Source organism: Mesoplodon mirus (genome assembly GCF_964341445.2).
Source record: "Mesoplodon mirus genome assembly, chromosome: 2".
Classification (NCBI taxonomy): Eukaryota; Metazoa; Chordata; class Mammalia; order Artiodactyla; family Ziphiidae; genus Mesoplodon; species Mesoplodon mirus.
The window spans coordinates 182,698,182-182,719,971 of record NC_138977.1 but is presented as its reverse complement, the minus strand read 5'-3'; the positions used below and the strand labels follow the sequence as shown (position 1 = coordinate 182,719,971).

Here is a 21,790-nt window from a genome sequence, read left to right as displayed (position 1 = left end):
AGGTCCTACTGTATAGCACAGGGAACCATATTCAATATCTTGTCATAAACCATAATGGAAAAGAATATGAAAAAGAATATGTATATAAACACACACACATATATATAACTGAATCACTTTACTGAACACCTGAAACTAACACAATATTGTAAATCAACTATACTTCAATAAAATACATTAAAAAAATAAAGATAATCAGTCCTCAAAATGTATCACCCCCTAATTGTTTGATTTCATTTACTACTATCTATACTCTAGAGCCTGTTGACCCCTACAGTATCCATGTGGCAGGAACACTGCGGTGCGTTACTTCCCAGTGCCACATTCAATGACGACATGAAATCAGCCATGGAGGGTATTTATATCACAGAAGTTGGCAAACACTACAAATCAGCTTGCCTTATTTTTTTTGGAGAACCTGTTGTTAAACATTTACTGCAAGACCACCAAACTTGGTACTCTGTGTTTTAACAAAGCCCTAGGGTGACTCTCATGCCCTCTCAAGGTTGAGACCTAGCCCGAGGGTTTCAGCTGGATGCTTCATACTGACTCCTACGTGTCTTTCATCACAGCCTTAACAAATGACATACCAGAAACGGGAAAGCAGACTCCCTCTGCTCTCCTGACCCTTCCTCTCCCCTCCCCTTTTCTTCCCCCCTCCCAGCCCTCCACCCCCAAGTGCCTGAGCAAAATGCTGGGGCCAAAGCCGTGCTCTTAACCCGTGGGAAGCAGGAGGGGTCTGGGTGACCAAAAGCCAGTTCTGAGGGCCCCTTGCAGTAATGGGGGCCACACTGGGATTCTTCTGAGTGAGTGATGAGCAATGGGTCCCAAAGGCACAGCCTGGCTCTCCAGGGCAGCTTCTTGCACACAGTCAGCCAGCAAGTGCTGTCACAAATATAGGAGGGAAAGTGCTCCATCATCAGACACCCCCGGAGTGCACATCCCAGCTTGCCCTTGCCAGCAGTGGGACAAGGAGGCTGGTTGCTTCACCTCTCTGACCTCCATCTGCTTGTCCAAGATGATAGGAATAGTAGTACTTGCCCCTGTGGGGCCTCTAGAAAGATTAAATCCAATAGTTTAGACAAAGAGCCAGGAATATAGTAAAAGCTCTGTAAACAAGGGTTATTACTGCTTTTCCATTTAGCTGGAGTAGAAAGTAATGTCAATGTCAATATTGTTATTCCCATTTTATGGATGACAGATATTGAGGCATAGAGGGAAAAAAAAACCCAAAGTGCTCAGAAGTACTCAGAGACAGTTACTGAAACAGCAAACATCAGAGACCCTTCCCCTTAGCCGGTGATGGATCTCATCCACATCCTGTAATGAACACGTTTCCACATCCTGTAATGAACACGCTTCCACATCCTGTAATGAACACGTTTCCCCATCCTGGGGTTGCAGCCCTGATTTATTCCCACTAGCCCTAGGTTCCCTAGAAAGAAACCGTTAGTTCAGTTACAACGATTACCATCTGGTTCTCTGGTTTATTGCTATAATTTCTCTAAAGCATGCATCTGTAGGTAAAGACGCCGTTCTGCCTTTACGGTGCTTAAATGAGAAAAGGCATCTCCATGTGTCCGTGCAGCACAAGACTCCAGCAGCCACGTGGAGCCTCCAGTCACCTTGAAAGCCAGGAATTGCCTGGAAAAGATGGGAGTGGAAAGAAGAGAGCTCCATGAGTACACATGGGGGTGGGGACTGGAGGCAACCATGTGGATACAGCAGGGGACCGTGCCAGTCACCTGGGCAAGCGCAGGTGCAGGGATGCTGTTCCTCCACCCAGTGTGGAGCCCTGACACACAGTAATAGCTGGGGTTTATTTAGCAAATAAACAGCTTTCACTATGCAGGTACTGCTCTGAGGGCTTCCCAAGTACTAATTCACTTAATGCTCACAACAGCCCCCGCTGCAAAGGACTATTATTATTCCTATTTCACAGATAAGGAAATTGGGTAGTTGCACAGAGAGGTTAAATACTTTGCCTGAGGTCACACAGCCAGTAAGTAGGTGAGCCAGGATTTGAACCCAGGCAGTTAGACTGTAGGTATGGGAACTTCTTCGTGGTAGCTCACTCCCACATAACAGGTAAATAAATGAAATCTCACCCAGCCAGGAGGGGGCAAAACTGGGCTCACACAGATCTGTGCATCCTTTCCCCCATGTCACCGCCTGGACAGTTACATACAAGAAACCTTCCTCTCCCTGACTCTCCTGCCCCAGAAAGCCTGCAAATGGGCACAATCCCCACCCCCCGCCCCTGCTTCAATAATGGAGCCTTCCTCCCTGCTCCTGACTTGGGCTTACCATGCCTTAACCAGGAGAGTGACAACCCTGGGCAGTCCTCTGTGGGCAGAGCTCCTCCGAGGATGTCAGAAGGTAGTGTCGGCCCACTCGAGCGGGGACCCCATGCAAGGCCTCATCTGTGCTCGGTCCCTGCCATGGAGAGGAGGCCTGTGCTCCTCTCGGCACCCAGCCTGCCCATCCAGGTCCTGGAGGGCTGGGACTCTGACCCGCAGCTCCACCCTCTGCTCCCCAGAGCCTTGACCACAGAAGCCCTTTCCCAGCCATCTCATGTGTTTGTGTTTGTCTCTCTATTTAGGGCTTTATTTCTCTACAAGGGACGCAGGTGACTGAACTTCTTCCTGGCCCTGAGGACCCGGGAAAGCACCTCTTTGAGATCAGCCCAGGTAGGCCTGAGCACCCTTCAGCTCTGTGCTGGGGCTGGCCCTGGTGGCCCTGATGGCCCTGATGGCGGTGTCCCTGCACCTCTGGCCTGGGAAGGGCCACCTCCGCAACACTCCTCTCTGTGAGAACGCCAGCGCTGTCTCCAAGCACAATTCGGAAATTTGGGCCAAATCTAGAGGATATTGCACATGTGGGGGGAATTTAGAAAATCCAATCAATTATCTAGGTAATTAGCTTCTGGTGAGAGGAAAGTGTGGCTTTTTAAGTTCAAAATAAAACAAGGGAGGTAACCAATCCATGGGGACACCTTAGAGTGAAGGTCCAAACACACTATCTGGGTCACATGCAAATAAGTCCAGGGAAAACCACTAGCACAGGTTCAGAACATTAAAATAAGCTCCATCATGAATCCCAGAACAAACCATTGCAATGTGGTGGGAGGAAGGGGAATAATTTAACTCAAAGAACCGCCGTCTTGTTAGCAGTTACAAAGCAGGTTTTTAAAGTTCCCAGTTTTAAAATGTGATTCTTATTGAACTAAGTAAATGTGTCTTGCAAATGAGTCCGTCTGTTTACAGAAGGGCTGGCTGGTGAGGTAGTATTTTACTAAGCTTGGCCTCCCCTTGATGCAGAACCTCAGGCAAGGATCTGAGCAGTTCATCCTGAGGTGATCCCCAAAAAGCACGAGGAAGGGAGCAGGAAGGGAGGAGAGCCAGCAGGGTGAGCTGGTGCCACTGTGGGTGCCCTGGGCTCAGTTCCAATGAACCGACTCAGAGATGTCTCACCCAAGGAGTGAGGAGGCTGGGGGTTTACCCACCAACTCCCACCGGCCATTAACTGAGAGTTGCTCCCTGGGAGGCTGACTCTGGCATTTCTGGCCCGCCCTGCCCTGCGCTTGGCCAAGCTCCCTGCCTTCAGAGAAGGCCTTCAGGCAGAGTCGCAGGTGCTTGAGGAAAGAGGCTGCCAGTGTGGATGGGAACAGTGAGTGCCCAGGGGTCTGGGCGGAGCACCAAGAGCAGAGGCTACAGGCAGCTGGTCATCACACCCTATCACGTGCCATCCGCATTTAGACTTCCTTCTGGGAAGTGGTGGCTGTGGACCGAGTGTGCTAGGGCCTCAGTGGGGTCTGTGAGCCACCAAGTTTACAGTCTCAGAGAGGCAGAGCCCCCCAACCCCTCTGACGAAGTGACCTGGCTATGGGCTGTACACCAGGGGGCGCACCAGCCCAGGCTCAGGCCAGCAAGCTATGGCCCACTGGGAGCAGGACGGAGCGAATCCAAGCCTGGGGCAGGGTGTGTTCACCTGGGAACTCCAGGAGGTACAGGCTGCAGGTGAAGTGCAGGGAGACCCTCCCAACTGCCTGCTGCATATGCAGAATTCAAGTACCGTGGTTTCATTTGGGTATTTCATCTACTGCAAGAATCTTGTTGCTGGAAGGACACATTATTAGGTGGCAACAGAGGGATCCCCGGGTATGGAGTGGAAAATAGAGGCTTGGTTGATTATGGAACAGGAGTAAAGGTTTCTGCCAAGAAGGTAGAGAAGAAATGAAGGAGGGGAGTGAGGTAGGCAGGGCCCTGCCATGTAGGGGAGGGGGAGCTGGGCACATGGAAGGAAAGCTTGGGGAGGGGCCGGGGGCCTGGGCCTGGGGGTTGGGGAGGAGTGAGGTGAGGCCAGAGCCCAAAGGTGGAGGTCAGCACGCAGCACCATGAAGTCAGAAAGGCACGGGCCGTGTGCCGCCAAGGACCGGATGGGAATGATCACCAGTGCGCATGCTCTTGATCTGGGTCAGAGCTATTTACAAGAATTTCTTTGACTCTGTGGGGAAGACCCATTTGCCACGTAAGGTAACATATTCACAGGTTCCAGGGCTTAGGACGTGGACATCTTTTGGGGTGCCATTATTCTGCTACCACAGTACTCAAAACATCCCTCTAAGGTAAGGGGTACTTCCATGCCTATTTTATAAAAAAGGACACCAGGGGTTAGAAAGGACTGGTGACTTGCCCAAGGACACACAGCTGGATGGCAGTAGGGTCAGGGCTCCTACCTGGGCAGTCTGACTTCCAAAGCCACACACTTATGCTGCCCTTCAACACAGGTACCTGGTACAGGTCTGGCATTTTTCCTACGTGGGCCCGAGAGGTCTCAGGACGCAGTTATAGAAGGAAAGGCTCCTCACACCCCTTTTTCCCAAGCACAGCAGTGGTCGAAGCACCAAATGTATGCAGGTTCCAAGCACCGCCCTCCTGCCTTTGAATGTGCAGCCAGCCGCTCCTGAAAGCCCGGGGCGGGGGTGGAGGGTAGCTGTGAGACCACTCAGGGAAAGCAGGTCAGGTGGTAGGCAGTGCAGAGCCCCAGGCATCCTTTGGGAAGCGCTGAAAGGAAAGACTCAGTCGCCTCCGTTGGATGCATCTTTCTGGCCCCAAAAAGCTGAGCTGCAGTGCATGTCTGCCACACCCAATACCCCTCAGAGGGAGGAAACTTGACAACTCTTGGACATGTGATAGAAACCCAAGAATGATAATGCATGAGATCAGTTACATGAACTTTAAGTCATAGTTCTATTCATGCTCTTTAACAGTATAAAAAAATCACAATTTTTCATCAAGATAGAATTTAAAATGTGGAAAATAATACTGTGAGTGCCATCTAGTGGAGAGATGTGCCAATTTCATGACAGGCCTCGCGTGTCCTCCAGCCAGCCCCCAGCCATCTCAGTCAGCCAGGCCACACCTCTGATTCTTTTTTTTTTTTTTACAACTTTATTGGAGTATAATTGCTTCACAATGGTGTATTAGTTTCTGCTTTATAACAAAGTGAATCAGTTATACATATACATCTGTTCCCATATCTCTTCCCTCTTGCGTCTCCCTGCCTCCCACCCTCCCTATCCCACACCTCTGATTCTTGATGGGCTCCGACCGCCACTAAATAGTGGGGCTGCGGCTTGAGCCAGTTCTAGCCCCAGAGCCCCGCATCCACCAATAGTCTGATGCTGGTTCCTGGGTCAGGCCCCAGAAGGCGCTGGGATTCGAGGATGCTCGGTCTCCTTCCCCAGTTGGGCCTCTTCTCTAGCCTGGCAGTTCCCTGGTAAACCCCGCCCCTCCCAGCCCTTTGAAAGCTGTCTGCCCCTTGCAGACTTGGTCCTCTTGGCCTCCCAGAGCATCACTGCTTGGCACTGCAGGCATCTGGGCACAGGCAAGCTTAGGCCTTCCTCCGAAACTACCAGGATGGGGTAAGGGGTGGAGAGGCCTGCTTTGGCGCTCTGGACAAAAAGTTGCTAAACCCACCACTTGTGTTTATGTTTGGTGGGTCGAGTTAGGTGATCCATATAAGTCGTTTCGCTAACATCCTTATTCTAGTATTACCTTGAAGCTACCACAGGGAGGCAAGTCCACTGACTACAGGCATTCAGGCGGCAGCCCTAAGTCGTGCTGGCGAGTGACTGCTGGTCTATCACGGCTTCTCCATTGCTAAGCATGTCTTTCCAGAGTCCCCGATTGCAGGTGGCAGAAGCCAGCTCTGACAAATGCAGACAAAGGGGGAAATGGCCAGAGGCTATGGGGCCACACAGAATCAGCCCATGGGAAGCTGGAGAGATGCGTGTGGAAGGGGCAGGTGGCGGGACTGCTCAGGGCCCCCAGAGCCAGGAACAGAGAGTGGTAGGTGCTCTGTGCGGGGAAGGCCGAATCCCACAGGCTCTTCAGTCCTGGCTGCGTCGATGGCTCAGGGTCTGAGGTGGCTGTGTTTAAGCCATGTGCCCGCCACTGGTGACACTGGGGTGGTGAGGAAAGGCCTGTCCACTCCAGTGCCTGGACAGACCCGCCCACAAAGGCTCACACAGTAGGCACAAGGACCCCCCAGAGGAGCTCAGGTGCTTCCAGGGAAGGGAGAGGAGGTGCCCTGCATCAGACACAGTCCATGGCTGTTTCTTTAGGGACCAAGTGTCCACACTGACCGTGGCTCTTTCTGCAAATCCACACCGGGGTCCCAGGTCTGAGTGCCTTTCCCGGCAGCATTTCCTCCTGGAGTGTGAGGGCCCCAGCGTGAGAGGCTGAGGATGACCTGGGTGAAACACGAAGGCCGCCCGGAATCTCAGAGCGGGAAAGTGCTGTCTTCTGGAGCAGGAGGACACGGAGGGTGTCACGGCGGCTCTGACATCTGGGCCCAGTTCCCATCGCAGAGCGCCTGTCTGCTTTGGGCCCCGCGGACCACGTTTCTCAAGATAAAGTGCTGGAGGATCTGGTGGGGAAACTGCCCAGTTCAGAGGCCTGGCAGGTGCCCTGCTCTCCCACAGAGCCCCCCGCTGCCTCCTTCTACCACGTTGCTTGGGATCCCCACCCATTCCCCAGACACCAGGTGGGCATCTTGCGGGCAATAGGCCTGGGCAGGGATGGCTTTGAGGCCTTGGGTTTTCAGCTCCACCCAGGCATTGGTACGAGCAAAGCGAGCAGTGGCACTCCATGGAAGTTGGGGAGACAGTGGAGTGTACCCAGGCTTGCCAGCGATGCCGCTGTTCCCTAGGGGCAGACATCTGCACGCAGAAAGGAAGGTTCCAGGGGAGAGAGTGGGGAGGCTAAGCGCACGTGCCATGTCCCTGTTTGCGCCTGTTTTCTGCCCTCTTCCAGCAGGGCACGTGTGACCGCACAGTAGCTAGCTCTGACCAGTGTTCCAGACTGTTCTCTCCAAAGACAGGGAGGACTGGACAGAAGCCCGACCCTGCCACCCAGGGCCTGCTTGGTTTTGGACAAGTCACTCAATGTCCCCATGCCTCTGTTTCATCACTTCTAATTTGGAGATAATAAAGCCAAGTGCCTTGGGTTCGCTGAGGTTGCGGGGGGAGCCTAGTGCCTGGCTCAGTGTAGATGCCAATATTTTTCTGTTCTTCCCTCCTCTCTGCAGTCTGTCTGTTTATCATTATTATTGAAAACAACAACACAGTTCCCGCTTAGCTATCACCTGTAAGTTATCAGTCTTAATACTGTGTGATGAGTGCCCCAATAGGGGTGTCCCCAGGGCTGAGAGCCCAGAACAGAGGGTGAGGGTGGCTCACCTGGGTGGTTAGGGAAGATTTCACCCAAGCTCAACCTTGACAGGGAAGTGAAAATGACCCAGCTGAGCAAACAAGGGAAGGTCATCCCCAAATGATGGGGGGATAGAGTACACAAAGGCACAGAGGCCTGGAGAAGTATTCTGTGGGGGAGACTCGTGGTGTAGAGGACCAAGGAGGAAAGGTGGGCAGGTGCCAGGTCACGAAGGGCCTTGGATGCTGGACAAAGAGGCTTGGACTTTAGCCATTGCACTTCTTCAGCAGGCGGGAGGGATGATTAATACCAGAACTGTGTGTTAGAAAAACCACTAATGTAATGATGGGGGGATTGCAAGGACCCGGCTGGAGTTGAGGAGGTAAGCTGCCACTCCTCGTTACCACTGTCCATGCTCTGCCCGGAGCCTCGCCCCAGCCAATGTCCACAGAGGAGACCACCCTGCGCTGCCAAAGCGCTCACCGTCGGGGAGGCAACTCAGAAGCCAGGCCACTTAAAGCGGAGCTCTTATTCTTCCTGTGCAGTTCCAAGCTCATGCGCCAAGTTCTTAGCAAGGGGGCCCTGATCAGCATATGCTTTTGGGGTCTAAGTGGGTCCCAGACCCAGCTCAGTCTCTAACTTGCTGGGGAAACCGGATCAGATTTCCTTGGTTTCTCCAACTGCAGGATAAGAGGGCCTCCGAGGTGTCCACCTGCCCTAGTAGAATGGCGCCAGAAGAATGGCCTTCCATAAGCAAGCTTCCCCTGCGAGAACGGGTTCCAGCACTTTCTTATGGCTACACTGGATCTTTGAAGCCTCTCTCGGGCACTGAGCTTACAGCTGCCTGTCCTTATCCGCCTGCAGCTTGAAGCAGATAGGAGAACTGCTGCCTGCTATCTGTGAGGCCTGACCTTGGAGCGAAGCCAGCGCACACAGATTACTCTGTAGAAGTAGACTGATATGGTGCTCCTGACATCCCCGGAGCATTGCTCAGCTCATCAGCCGCCTCCTGAGCAGGTTGCTGCTCTCAGCCTATCTCGGCACCTGGTACCAGCCAGCCAACATATCAGCCTGACCCCGGGTGGCCCTGCTGAGTTTGCCTGCAGAGCGCCAGACGACGGGTAATGACTAGAAATGAAATTAGATGAGCAGTTCACAAGCGCTCCCCACCCCTGAGGGTGGGAGAATCAGCAAATACAAGAGTGGTTTCTGGAACTTGCCTGCTTTGTGGTCTGGCCCTACTGTCTTAACCTCACTTTTCTTAACAAAACACAGGACCAGGTACGGGAAACTCCCACTGATATCTCTGGAAATAGATGCCCTTGAAGAGGAGGTTGCAGTTTATTCCTTTTGGCCAAAATCATGTTCTAGAGCAGCCCTGTTCAGTAGAAACATAAAGCAAGCCGCGCTTGTAATGAAATTGACAATCCCCTTGCTCAGTTACACCAGCTGCATTTCAAGTTCTCAGCAGCCACATGTGTGTGGTGGAGCCTGGATCACAGGCCTGGATGCGGAGGCGACTGGGTGCAATGCCTGACACAGAATAGGTGCTCAGCAGGTACTCCTAAAATGAAGGGGAGGGAGGAAGGAGGAGGAACAACTGGGGGAAAAGCCTAGTTTTTTTTTTTTTTTTTAATATAATAGTGTTTGTTTATTTTTACTTGTTGACAGTTTGCTTTATTTATTTATTTATTTATGGCTGTGTTGGGTCTTCGTTTCTGTGCGTGGGCTTTCTCTAGTTGTGGCAAGCGGGGGCCACTCTTCATCACGGTGCGCGGGCCTCTCGCTGTCGCGGCCTCTCTTGTTGCGGAGCACAGGCTCCAGACACGCAGGCTCAGTAGTTGTGGCTCACGGGCCCAGTTGCTCCGCGGCACGTGGAATCTTCCCGGACCAGGGCTCGAACCCGTGTCCCCTGCATTGGCAGGCAGATTCTCAACCACTGCGCCACCAGGGAAGCCCAAAGCCTAGGTTTTGAAGTCAGACACCAAGATTCACATTTTAGTTCCACCACTCACTAACGGCAAGAACTTGGGCCAATAACTTACATTCTCTGAGTCTCATTTTCATCATCTGATAATAGAAAGAAAACTACCTACTTGGCAAGAAGGCTGTGAACATCAAGTGAACTAAGATACGTGGACGTGCAGAGAACACTCCTCCGCTCTCCACCAGCCCCTTCTCTCTCCCCTTCCTCCCTCCCTCCCTCCCTCTTTCCTCTCTCCTCTCTCTCTCCCTCCCTCTCTCCCTTTCTTTCAACTCCTCTTTAATCTACCATATACAAGCAAACTTCAAATAAGATTTCAAATTTCTTTAGTTTATGGCTTTCAAAACAAACAAATCCCAGCTCTCCAGCAGTTGTTCTCAAGTTTTCCTGTGTATCAGAATCCCCTGGAGCACTTACCAAAACCTAGAATGCTGGGCTCATCCCCAGAGTTACTGATTCCAGGGTCTGGGATGGGGCCAGAGGACCTGCATTTCTAATGCGCTCCCAGGTGATGCTGCACTGCTGGCCTGGGACCACACTTTGGCAGATTGAAAGGGAGCTCATGGAAGAAAGGAGAAATTTTATATCTGATGCCTATAATGGTGCTTTTCCTCTGCTTTTTGAAGACGGAGCGCTGCATTTTTATTTTGCACTGGGCCCCACAAATTAGGTACTTGGTCCTGAGTACAGTGGAGGGGCAGCTACAGGAGCAAAGAGCCCAGAGGCTGTGTTCATAGACATGAGTCTGGAATAAAGGAGGTGATGATCCCGGCACTGTGCTACGAGGGCCTTATGCAAACGAGGCTGAGCTGCTCCACTGTGGTGGGAAGAGGGCACCAAGGGGCTTGACGGCCTCACGAAGCACTGTGACACGGGAGCAGGTGTAGCTATTCTTTGTAGGGGTCTAGGGACAGACCAGGCATGGGGTTTTCTATTTGCTGTTTAAATGGCTCACTCCCTTGGGTGGAGGAGATACTCGTGGGATGAGAGGAGATCACTCACAGGCACCCAGGGTCCCCCGAGGTGCAGCGCACACTCCCACCAGCTGCGGGTTTCCCTCTCGGCAGCCACTGGACCGCGGCGCCGTGCCCCATCCTGGGCGAAGAAGTCCAACCAGGCATGTCCCTTTCCCGCAGCCCGATGCCCTACCCTGTGCACTGGTGCTGTCAACCACGGCCAGGACTGTCAGCACCGTGCTCCACCCTGAGACTGTGCTGGGTTGGTGGCCCTGACCCCAGCCCTCTGCCAGACTAGGGGAAGGGGGTGGCAGCGGTCACCGGGGGGGAGGGGGGCTGTTGGCCTGGGGCACCAGGAGACAGTGGGTGGCTCAGCATCGCTGGAAGCAGGAGGCTGCCAGGGGCAGGACCACCGGAGAATTGAGGTTCTAAGCCCTTGCACATGCTCCCCTGGCCCATCAGAGTTCACTTACAAAACACAAATTTAAAGGCAAAATGGCTGACAGCCTCAAGACAGCCACCAGAGAGCAGTGAATTCCTAACGCAGGGTCCTTCTGAGTAGGGGCCCCGTGCAGCTGCCCTGGTCGCAGGCCCTTCAGCCCTGACTGTGGGCTACTGGACGTAAACGCAGGACCTGACTTTCTGTCCTCTTGTGCTAGACTCCAGCCTGTGAACTCAGCCTAACACCCCTGTTGATCTCTTCTTGCAAATTCACTAGCCCTCAGAGCCTCCAGCCATAAGTGAATTCAGTCCACATCTTATCAGTGTCTTTATCCCATTCATAAACTTGGCACCCAGAAGGGATGTGGCTTCTCCAGGGGCTGAGCCTGCTCCACCCATCATAGCCCAGCCCTGTGTTCTTCCCGTCCATCCCTTGCCCTGGGCCCGAAGCCACTGCTGCCCTGTCCTCTCCCTTTGGGCCTGTTAATAGAGATGCTCCTGCATTTGCTGAAGTCTCCGCTTCTCCCACATCCTAATCCGCTAAGGCAGAGGGGCCTTTAAATGGAACTGTCGCCACCCCAGAGGGCATCAGGGAATGTTGCCCTGGAAGGCAGTGCCTGCATCCTTGCAAATCAAGGCTGTGGTCCGTTAGGTGATTAGACTGAAGCCACCTCTCTTGAATGAAGCCAATCAGAAATTGCCTTTAGCGGCCCACCCAAGGCTGCCCACCACCAGGGCAGCCTGGCTTCCTGAGTGCGTAACACGGTCCTTACCCCAGTGCGCTGGCTCAGCCTCACCTTGGCAAGTGTGACACTCTGCCTGACCCCCTTGACCCACGGCCTTCTGATCAGCGCAGTGAGGGCCACCTGCATGGCCTGTGGGGACTCCAGGAAGTGTCCTGCCCTGGCCTGGGGAGGCGCGTGGATCCAGACTCCAGGCTTGCCACTGTCATCCTCGTCCCAGCCAGGTGACCCACCTTCTCCCACCTCAGGGCTCTTCATCCAGAGCCGCACCTGCTTATGTGCACCTTTCATGCACGATTGAAAGTACCTCTTGGTTTTTGACCTTCTTTTCTTTTGGGGGCAGTTACGTTTTTCTCATCAGACTTAGGTCTCCTCAGAGGCAGGGTCCATGTCTGATTCACACCTGCAGCTTCAGCCCGGTGCTCGGTGTCTGGCCCAGATGAGGAGCACGGGAGGAGACACACAGTTGTGCCAATATCCTGGGGCATGAGAGAGCTTGGCTAACCCTGAGCCATTCGCCGTGGGTTAGATCCCAAAGAGTCTTGGCATTTGGACAGCCTTATAGGCAATGAGGAGCCACTGAAGGTTCTTAAACGGGAGAGTTATGATCGTATTTAACGACAATGAGAAGACCGGACTGGGGTGGGTGGTAACAAGGGAGACCCGAAACCAGTTGGGGGGGGCTGCTTTAATAGAGCAGCAGGCACTGGGTACTGACAAGTTGGAACCAAGCAGTGGCTGGGAGGATGGGGGATGGCTGGGAGGCAGAAAGGCCAGACCCGGTGAGGGACAGGATGCTGGAGGTGGAGTCCAAAATGACTGCCAGGCTGCTGGGCAACTAAAAAAGGACCGACAGGGAGAAGAAGTTTGGGAATGAAGATGACTGGGTCACTGTGAGGTCACGGAAGCCCAGGCTAGCCGCTGTGACAACCTGGATTCAGTTTTGCAGGGAGCAGGGCTTGTCAAGCCCTCAGTTCCACTCCCACGGGGTCCGATGTTCCAGCCCTCCCCCATTGTAAGTGATGCTCTTTCTCTATTTAAGAGAAAGATCAGTGATCTAGGAAGCCCTTCCAGACTCCACTCCCACATGCTTCCCACAAACCCCTCCCTACAATGAGTCTTTTTTAATGATAGAGTTCAAAAACCAGACCCAGAACTTACTAGCTACGTGACCTTGGTCAATTGCTAACTTCACTGTGCCTCAGTTTCCTCATATATAAAATGAGAATAATTAAAGTATACGTATACCTTGGGTCTATCTATATCTTGGGTTAGGGATGGGGGTAAAGGGGTTGGATGTGACTAAAGGGGGAGCAGAGGGAGCCTTACTCTGATGATATAGTTAAGTAACTTAATGGTGGTGATAGTTTCATGTAACTACACGTGTGATAAAACTGCATAGACCCCTCCCCTGCCTCATTACACACACACACACACACACACGCACACACACACACGCACACACCAGTCCATGTATAACTGGCAGAATCTGAATCAGCTTTGTGGATTGATCATACAAGGTCAGTTTCCTGGTTTTGATGCTGTGCTGTAGTTATATAAGATGCTAATATTGGGGGAGGCTGGGTGAAGAGTGCGTGGGACCTCTCTGTACAATTCTTTGCAACTTCCGGTGAATCTAGAATTATTTCAAAAGAAAACTTTTTTTTTAAGTACATACCCCATAGTGTTTTTGTGATATGATACACCTATATCTTAGGACAATACTGGTCTGTGTTAAGTATTCTATACAGTTTAGCAAGTATTACAATAAGGTGTCTGCAAAACCTAGAAACAAAAGATCAATGTATCTTTAAAGAGTAGCTAGTAACCTTTTCACATAATATACTCAATATGTTTTTCTTCAACCTCCAAATACCTTTTCAGATAAAATGCCTCTAAACTTAAGGCAATGGGTCAAGTTATTTATATTAAAAAGTATAACAAATACAGTACCTACTCAGAATTTTGTGACTTTCTGGCCATTCTGTGGTCTATTGATTGATTGATTGACCACTGGGCCCCTTGTTTCTTAGGGGTGTTTCACATGAAAAAACACTGAGAATATTATTTGAAAATTGGCAAATGCCCTGTTTAACAGCTTGACATTTCCTGACTTTGCAAGACACCTGTGTGTGGCACTCCTGCAGCTATGGTGACTGTGCACGTGTCTGCCCACCTTCTGTATGGCTGCCCCTCACACGCCCCGACCCAGATCAGGTACAGGAACATGTTTGCTGACTGACGGGATGAAAGGCCACTCACAGGGGAAACCTGCTAAATTCCTTCAAGAGCAACTGGTCATGTTCCTGGGACAGCAATAGGAATAAATCCCCTATATTAACATTTTCCGCAGGACACAAGCAACATGAGATTCTTAAAGTCATCTGTTGAGTTTCTTTTTAGAAAGAGAAGTGGGAAGGGCACCCTACAGTGTATTGGTTCAGTCTTCCCAGGTGATTGCACCTTACACTCCTGTTGTAGAGATTTGGAAACTGAGGCACAGAGGGGTAACTTGTCCAAAGTCACATGACTAGTACAAGATGGAGACCGGGGTCCATCCAGGTGAGTCCCCGTCCAGGGTCCCATCTTAGGCTGCCAACAGGAGCCGAGGTGGATGCTGGGCACCACAGCTCTGAGACACAGAGGGGCGCAGACAGAAATTCCTCAGCTAGAGATATGCATACCGGATGGGAAAGGGTGATGTGCAGGAGGAGGTATGCTCAGTGCCAGCTCAGAACAAAGATGTAGATAAAATTCTTTACGAGTGATCTCAGCTAGACTAAATCTCTAGATAAATTAGGATGTGGGGAGGAATGTGGCAGGGAATTAGTGGGTGGGGGGGTTGAATTACCCAGGTCACCTCTGGGAAGCCAAGCCCAGGTACAGAGACTCCTCTGACGGGGAGCCCTTAGCTTAGGAACTTAGACACAAGGCTGTTCTTTAGTCTAGGTCCTTCGTACACAGGTGTGGTCCATGGACCAGCTGCATCAGCATCACTGGGAGCTTGTTGGAAATGCAGATTCTCAGGCCCCACCCAGAACTACTGAAACAGAATCTGGGTTATAGCAATAAGCCCTGAGCAATTTGTGTGCATGTTAAATGCAAAGCCATGCTCCCAAGCGAAACAACGTCAGTGCTACCCAACCCTGGACTCTAAGCTTCTGAAGGAGGGTCTTGTATCTGTGCGTGCAGAAACTGGTGCCGTGCTCTTCAAGATGCTTGATAAATTAAACCTATGAAAGAGCAGCAACTCAAAAGCAGGAAGGGAGCTGAAAGTGATGGTAGAGAGAGGCAAACAGTGAGAAGAAATTGAGTCTAGTTCCCAGGCTGCAAGCCAAGCTGCAAACCAGGGCTGATTGCCCATGGGCTGATTCTGGCCCGCAAGACATATTTGTTTGGCTCATGAAACATTTTTAAAAGCAAAAGGTTTTACCCATTGATAATGTAGATTTCTATAAGGGTGAATTTGGGCCTACTTTCTCCATATAAACAATTAACAGGATCTCAGTAACAGCTGCTCCTTTTGGACAGAGCTTGAGTGTCCTCCAGTTGGCCAGAATCCCCACCTCTCCCTATTGCCCCTATCCCAGGCCCCCTCCTGACCCTGGCACCTGCTTTCTCAGTTCAACTTACCTGTCTCATCTCTCTATAAGGGTTTGAGTCTGGGAGCTCTAGTGTAGGCAATTAAAAACTCAAAATCAAAGGTGGCTAGAAAATGATAGTTATTGTGTATTGGCCGAGTCATTTGACACCCCCATTTATTGGCTGAGTCATTTGACAACCCCATTCTTGTGTGGCTGTGGTTAAGGGTGAGGTGGTGAGTCACACTGTCTGAGATTCAGTTGTGGCTCAGCCTCTGCCCAGGTCTGGGGTCCTGAGTGAGTCATATTACCCTTTAAACTTCAGTCTCTTCATCTGTAAAATGGACTCAATAAGAGCATCTCCATGTGGAGCATTAATCCCCAGGCCTGGAGCATAGTTAGCAGAAGCTGATAGGTAAGATGTTAGTAATTGCAGTTGCCAGAGCAAAATAACACACATGAATGCAGGTATTTATTCCCTGCATTTCTAAAATATCAGCATTAATTATCAATATTTTCCACCAAAAGGCTACAGAATACATAAAATTGTTAAATTCAGTGAAGCTAAATATTTTATACATTTCAAATAGAAATTGCATACATATGAAAAGCATTAAGTGAAAACATAAACACTGAAAATATTACCCTCCTAATAAAAATTATTAGCAGATGAAATTAATAAAATATTATTCAAAAATAACAAACCAAGCTCCATAAGACAAAGAAAATTTTAATAATAATGAACACTTGAGATCACACTATTTGGTGTTATTTTTGAATCATGAGCATGTTTTGGTGCCCCTTTTTTCTAGTTGCTATAAAATTTTTGAGGATATTGTTCCAAACTAAATTTCAATCTAGTATTATCTTGAGTGCTTTACCTTCAAATAATCTTCTTTCTTATTCAATATGCTAGAGGGTTTCTTTTAACTCCTTTTTTGTGGTTAGCAGGGGCTACATCTTTTTTTTTCTTTCTTTCTTTCTTTTTTTTTTTTTTTTTTTTGCGGTATGCGGGCCCCTCAGCATTGAGACCTCTCCCGCTGCGGAGCACAGGCTCCCTCCGGATGCGCAGGCTCAGCGGCCATGGCTCACGGGCCCAGCCGCTCCGCGGCATGTGGGATCCCCCTGGACCGGGGCACAAACCCGCGTCCCCTGCATCGGCAGGCGGACTCCCAACCACTGCGCCACCAAGGAAGCCTGGGGGCTACATCTTTTAATGAATCACGACCTCTAGTTTTATCTCAAAAAAAGCATTTCCAGTTTGTCTCATCTTCTGCAGCATCCTCCTGGGTAGGTGATCCCACGGGTCTGGTGGATGGGTTGCTGGGAGGAGTTGTGTTTAAAGGCCACTGGTTCGGAAAGTCTTTGAACCAGAATAAGGATTTATGTTGCAATAGAGGCACCTTGGTTCTTTTCCCCACTGTGGATTATGGAGGAATAGAAAACCACTTTCTAAACAACTTTTCCTTACTGGATCCAAATGTCTATTGAAGCATATTTCCAGGTGTAAATGATTCCAATTTTTAAGAAATATATCACAAAAATACCTGTAGTTTGTTGTGTTTTAAAAGCACATTATGGGGCTTCCCTGGTGGTGCAGTGGTTGAGAGTCCGCCTGCCGATGCAGGGGACACGGGTTTGTGCCCCGGTCCGGGAAGATCCCACATGCCACGGAGCGGCTGGGCCCGTGAGCCATGGCTGCTGAGCCTGCGTGTCCGGAGCCTGTGCTCCACGGCAGGAGGGGCCACAGCAGTGAGAGGCCCGCATACCGCAAAAAAAACAAAAAAAACCCCAGCACATTATTCTGGAACACCAGAATGTTAAAAACTGGGGCTACAATAACTAAAAAAAAAAAACCCCACCAGATTTGGAAGCTTTCCTCAAGGTCAGTGAAACTTTCCTGGGTTCTGAGGGCACAGCTGCCCCTAATGCTTTTCTGCAGACTTGCACTGGAGGAAACAGAGCTGAGGAGGCCATGGCTGCGAAAAGACGGAGGCTGTTATTGTCCCCCCGAAATTCATGTCCACCGGCAGTCTCAGAATGTAACCTTATTTGGAAATAGGGTCTTTGCCGGTAAAATTCATTAAGATGACATCTGGAATAGGGTGGGCCCTAAATTAATGACTGGTGTCCTTATGAGAAGAAATTTGGACACACAGACACGCAAAGGAGAGGTCATGTGAGGATGGAGGCAGAGATTGGAGTGATGCAGCTACAAGCCAAGGAAGGCCGAGGATTCCCCGCAATGCCAGAACTAGTAAAGAGGCATGGACAGCCTTCCCTAGAGCCTTCAGAAGGACCGTGGCCCTGCCAACACCTCCATTTCAGACTTCTAGCCTGCAGAACTCTGAGAGAACAAATTTCTGTTGTTGTAAGCCACCCAGTTTGTGGTGATTGGTTACAGCAGCCCTAGCAAACTGGTACAGCCATGCAGTTAGTAGTGAAGTGGCCAGAGCAATGGGCCTTTGGCAGCAGAACTGACTTTCACTGGCCTGGAGAATCCAGCTCACACTCTTAAGGCCCCAAACCTAAAAGATCTGGCTCACCTTCCTCCCCTCCTCCCTGGAAGGTCCCCCATCCTCTTACACAGCCCTTCCATCTGAGCAGCCTGCTACCCAGCTATGGCCCATCATTTGCTCTACCTGCAGCACCACCGGGTCACTTCCAAATGCTGCCTGTGGTCGAGTGGGAAGAACAGAGCCGCAAGAGTCCGAGATCCCGGGAAGAACTGGCTTCTTCCTGGCTGTGTGCACGCTAGAAAGTCACCTCATCTCCTGAGCCTCACTGGATGGTGACAGTAATGACCCTGATGGGCCTTGGCAGGGATGCGGGTTGCAGCGGTGCCTGGTACATCATAGCCACTCAGACACGTGAGGGGCCTCTCCCACCCACAGGCAGGAATGATGAGAATCCCAGCATCCTAGAGAGCCAGGCCTTTCCTGACCGGCTCTGGGGAAGAGCTGGAGCAGGTGGGGCCCAGAACACACCTGCCATGGGCGGAGCCTTCCTCTGGGAGGAAAGGCCTGGAGCTGGCAGAGTAGTGGCCGTCCTTATCACACACACACACACACACACACACACACACACACGCAGGGCTGAGAAGGGCCATCGGGCAGGGGGCTCTGGTCTGTGGTTTCCCGTGTCTGGCACTGACTGGCACTCCACAAATAACTGTCTCAGGAATGATGCTGGAGAGGGAACAACAACTCACCAGATGTGTCGGAACAAAGTGCTGCCAGACCAGCCCACCGTGCAGGAGCCTCCACTGAAGAGATGTGCAGCATGGAAGGTTTTCTTTTCTTTTCTTTTAAATTGAGAGAAGCTGATCTTCTTTGTTCTGTGAAGGGTCACTTAAGTGGCCCTCTTAGAGATGCAAATGCCAGACGAGTAAGCACCCAGCATCCTGGGATCTGTGCTTAGCGGGACCTTCTGTGGCCAGTAGTGGTGGGTTCTATTTTGTATTTTTGAGTGGCTTGGCAAAGATCGTGCCCCCCTTTGGCATGCAGCAGAAGGGGGATCTGTGGGGAGAATTGGGGAGGAAGAGAAATGTGTGACCTAATTTGCACAAAGAGCCCAAGTTTTCTGGAAGGAATGAGATGGCTACATCACCATTGTGTTTTCACACTTTTTTGACAAGAAATAAACATTACATCCCACCTGACGGCTCAGGCACACACTGAAGCAAGGGTTTCACAGAACAGTACTGTTCCTATATGCAGTGCCCACTGGCATTTTTCACTCTCTGTGATTCTATCTCATTTTTTAAAAGACTGGCCAAGACCTACTGAGTTGATTTCATGACCCCCCTATTGGGTTGGAGTCCATAGTCTGAAAAACTCTTGGCATTTGGTGTTCAGGACACCTGTTGGGTGGACCAAGGCCTGGTTGTGGGAAGGGTGCTGTGGCCACGGGGCTAGTGAGCTCCACCTGGAACTGAGTAGGGAGAAGAGAAACGGTGGTCCTTGGGAGTTATCAAATGCTAGAACTGGATCTGACCTGGCCATCTGAGGCCAACTCGCCCTTGGAAATTGTGTGTGTCTGGGTGTGATTTGACAGAGTGGAGCACTAGAAGCTTGTGGACCCTCTCCCCAAGCAAGATGTCATGTGCCAGAGGTGCTGTGTGGCCCTGGAGAGACTTGGTGGCTCTCTCCCTCCCCACGGGGGTATTTCTGTGGTGCCCAGCAGCCCGTTCCTACACACCTGTAATCTCATTGACACACCAAGGCCAGCTTGGGAGGGGCCCACCCCATGCCCACCCCATGCCCACCATCCTGGGGCAGCCCTGTGGGAGTGGTCAGCAAGGGCATCCACAGTCATACCCCAGAGGTCCTGCCTTATCACGCTAGGAGTCCTCCAGACTGAGGGAAATGCTGAGGCCTGAGCAGAACATCCTGGAAGAGTTGCTACTTCCACAGCAAAACCTTGGGGAACGGGGACTTCACCCATCCCAGCATCTATGCTTTAGACACATGGCCAAGGCCAGCTTCTGCTAAGAAACCTAATGGGCATCAGGATGGGATGGAAGTGGCCTGGACGCTTGCCCACCAGAACCAGAATCGCGAAGCCGGCTTGTCCTGTGCTTTCTCCTTCTACCGCTAGGTGGCAGCAGCAAGCACAGGTACTTGAACCCCCCTCTGTGGACCCTGCCATCCCCACCTCTCTCCTCTGGGCTGAGATTCTCCCAGTGCCGCCCCTCCACCTGCCCAGCACCGCTGGCTGCAGCTCTACTATGAAAGAGAAGGCTGTTGGGCACTTACTTCTCTTAGTGTCCCAGTTAATCCTCACAGCCCTTCAGCACCTTTGGCCCCATCCATTGCCCCACTGAAAGAAGATCTTTCAAGATGGTGGAAGTTGGAATTCAACTCAGTTTTAGTAAAGGCAGTACAAAGGCCAAAGACAGGCTTGGGCATCTAATGGCCCACCTGCCCCTCACAGCACCTCACCTCTCTGAACCCCAGGGTGGCAGCCAAACCTGTTTCCCTTTCCTATGTCCATGCAGACAGTTTTCTAGCCTCGCCCACAGCAAGATGGGTCACATGACTGAACGCTGGACAATGGAATGTGGGTGGGAGTGTGACTGCAGACTGCTCTCAGCCCCTAAAATTCCCTGAGATCTCCCCGCTCCCTCTTCCCTCCTCTGTTGGAAAGGATCCAGGGGAGGACACTGAGGTCCTAGAAGGAGCCTGAGTCCCTGAGTGACCGCCTGGAGCAGAGCCTCCTCCCTCCCCCCTTTCATGCTGACCTACTTGAGATGGTGACCTGAGCATGAAAGAATGTTTATAGGGTTAAGGCTCTAAGGTCTGCGGTTGTTTTGTTAGGGCAGCCAGCATTAATTACCTGATTAACGTGCTGGTTTCCTTATCTGTGACATGGGGTTTTCTACATTCAGTCTCAGGGTGGTTGTGCTTAAGACATATAATGTATGCAAATTGCCCATCCTGGAGGCTGGTGCATTGCAAACACTTAGAGACTCACCCGGTAACTGAGGTCACTCCCTTCCACTGTCAGCAGCTGCAGCAGCAATGGTGACAACCGCAAGGAGGACTAATTAACCCCCAGGTCACAGTGCTGTGCCCTCAGCCAAGAGGACCAGACAACAGATGGACCTAGCTCATGGTAGAGGGTCTTATCTTCTGTGGCACGTGGGGATGCTGGGAACCTTCAAAGGTGCACAGGTCTTATCTATGCAAACGCTTTGTCACCTGGATTTTTCTAATACTGTGGAGACTCGCCATTAGGGCAGTATCTGTAATGGAATGCTAAGCCGACGGGGATCGGGGATTGCACATACTGAAATGGAGAGGTAAGAGCCACACTGGAGCCAGGCTCCTCAGTTCAAATCCTGTCTCTTACTAGCTGTGGGACTACAGGTAAATCACTTAGCAGCTCTGTGCCTCAGTTTCCCCATCAGTAAAATGGGGGTTGTAATAGTGTTCTTGTGGAGTTTGAGTAAATATATGTAGAATGCTCAGTACTTGGCACACAGCAGATGCTCAATATGTGCTGCTTTTTTTTTTTTTGCGGTACACGGGCCTCTCACTGTTGTGGCCTCTCCCGTTGTGGAGCACAGGCTCCGGATGTGCAGGCTCAGTGGCCATGGCCCACAGGCCCAGCCGCTCTGCGGCATGTGGGATCTTCCTGGAACGGGGCACAAACCCGCGTCCCCTGCATTGGCAGGCAGACTCTCAACCACTGCGCCACCAGGGAAGCCCTATGTGTTGCTTTTATTACTGAAGCAAGTGTACCACTTGGTGACTCCTGCTCAAGTAGATGAGACGATGCCCCTGTAGTGCATGGAAAGTTCTGATGCCATCACAGCCACCAGGAAGTGCCCTGCCTGCCTTCGAGGAGCTGCTGCTGCAGCCGGTCA

The 21,790-nt window shown here is 51.2% G+C and overlaps 1 protein-coding gene across 8 annotated transcripts in view; it reads left to right on the top strand.

The window, feature by feature from the left end:
- The window catches only part of ARHGAP22 (Rho GTPase activating protein 22), a 166,799-nt gene that overhangs the window by 49,916 nt on the left and 95,093 nt on the right, over nucleotides 1–21,790 (top strand). For 5 of the 8 annotated variants that reach the window (XM_082606984.1, XM_082606983.1, XM_082606982.1 and 2 more), the window contains one exon: nucleotides 2,603–2,690. Coding sequence is in view for 7 of the 8 variants with exons in the window: in XM_082606983.1 (XP_082463109.1) it covers nucleotides 2,603–2,690 (88 nt within the window). In the remaining variant the exon portion in view is untranslated. Of the gene's footprint in view, nucleotides 1–2,602; nucleotides 2,691–8,401; nucleotides 8,917–18,600; nucleotides 18,851–21,790 lie in introns of those variants that run through there. The other 3 variants (XM_082606986.1, XM_082606989.1, XM_082606988.1) reach the window with 3 other exon arrangements.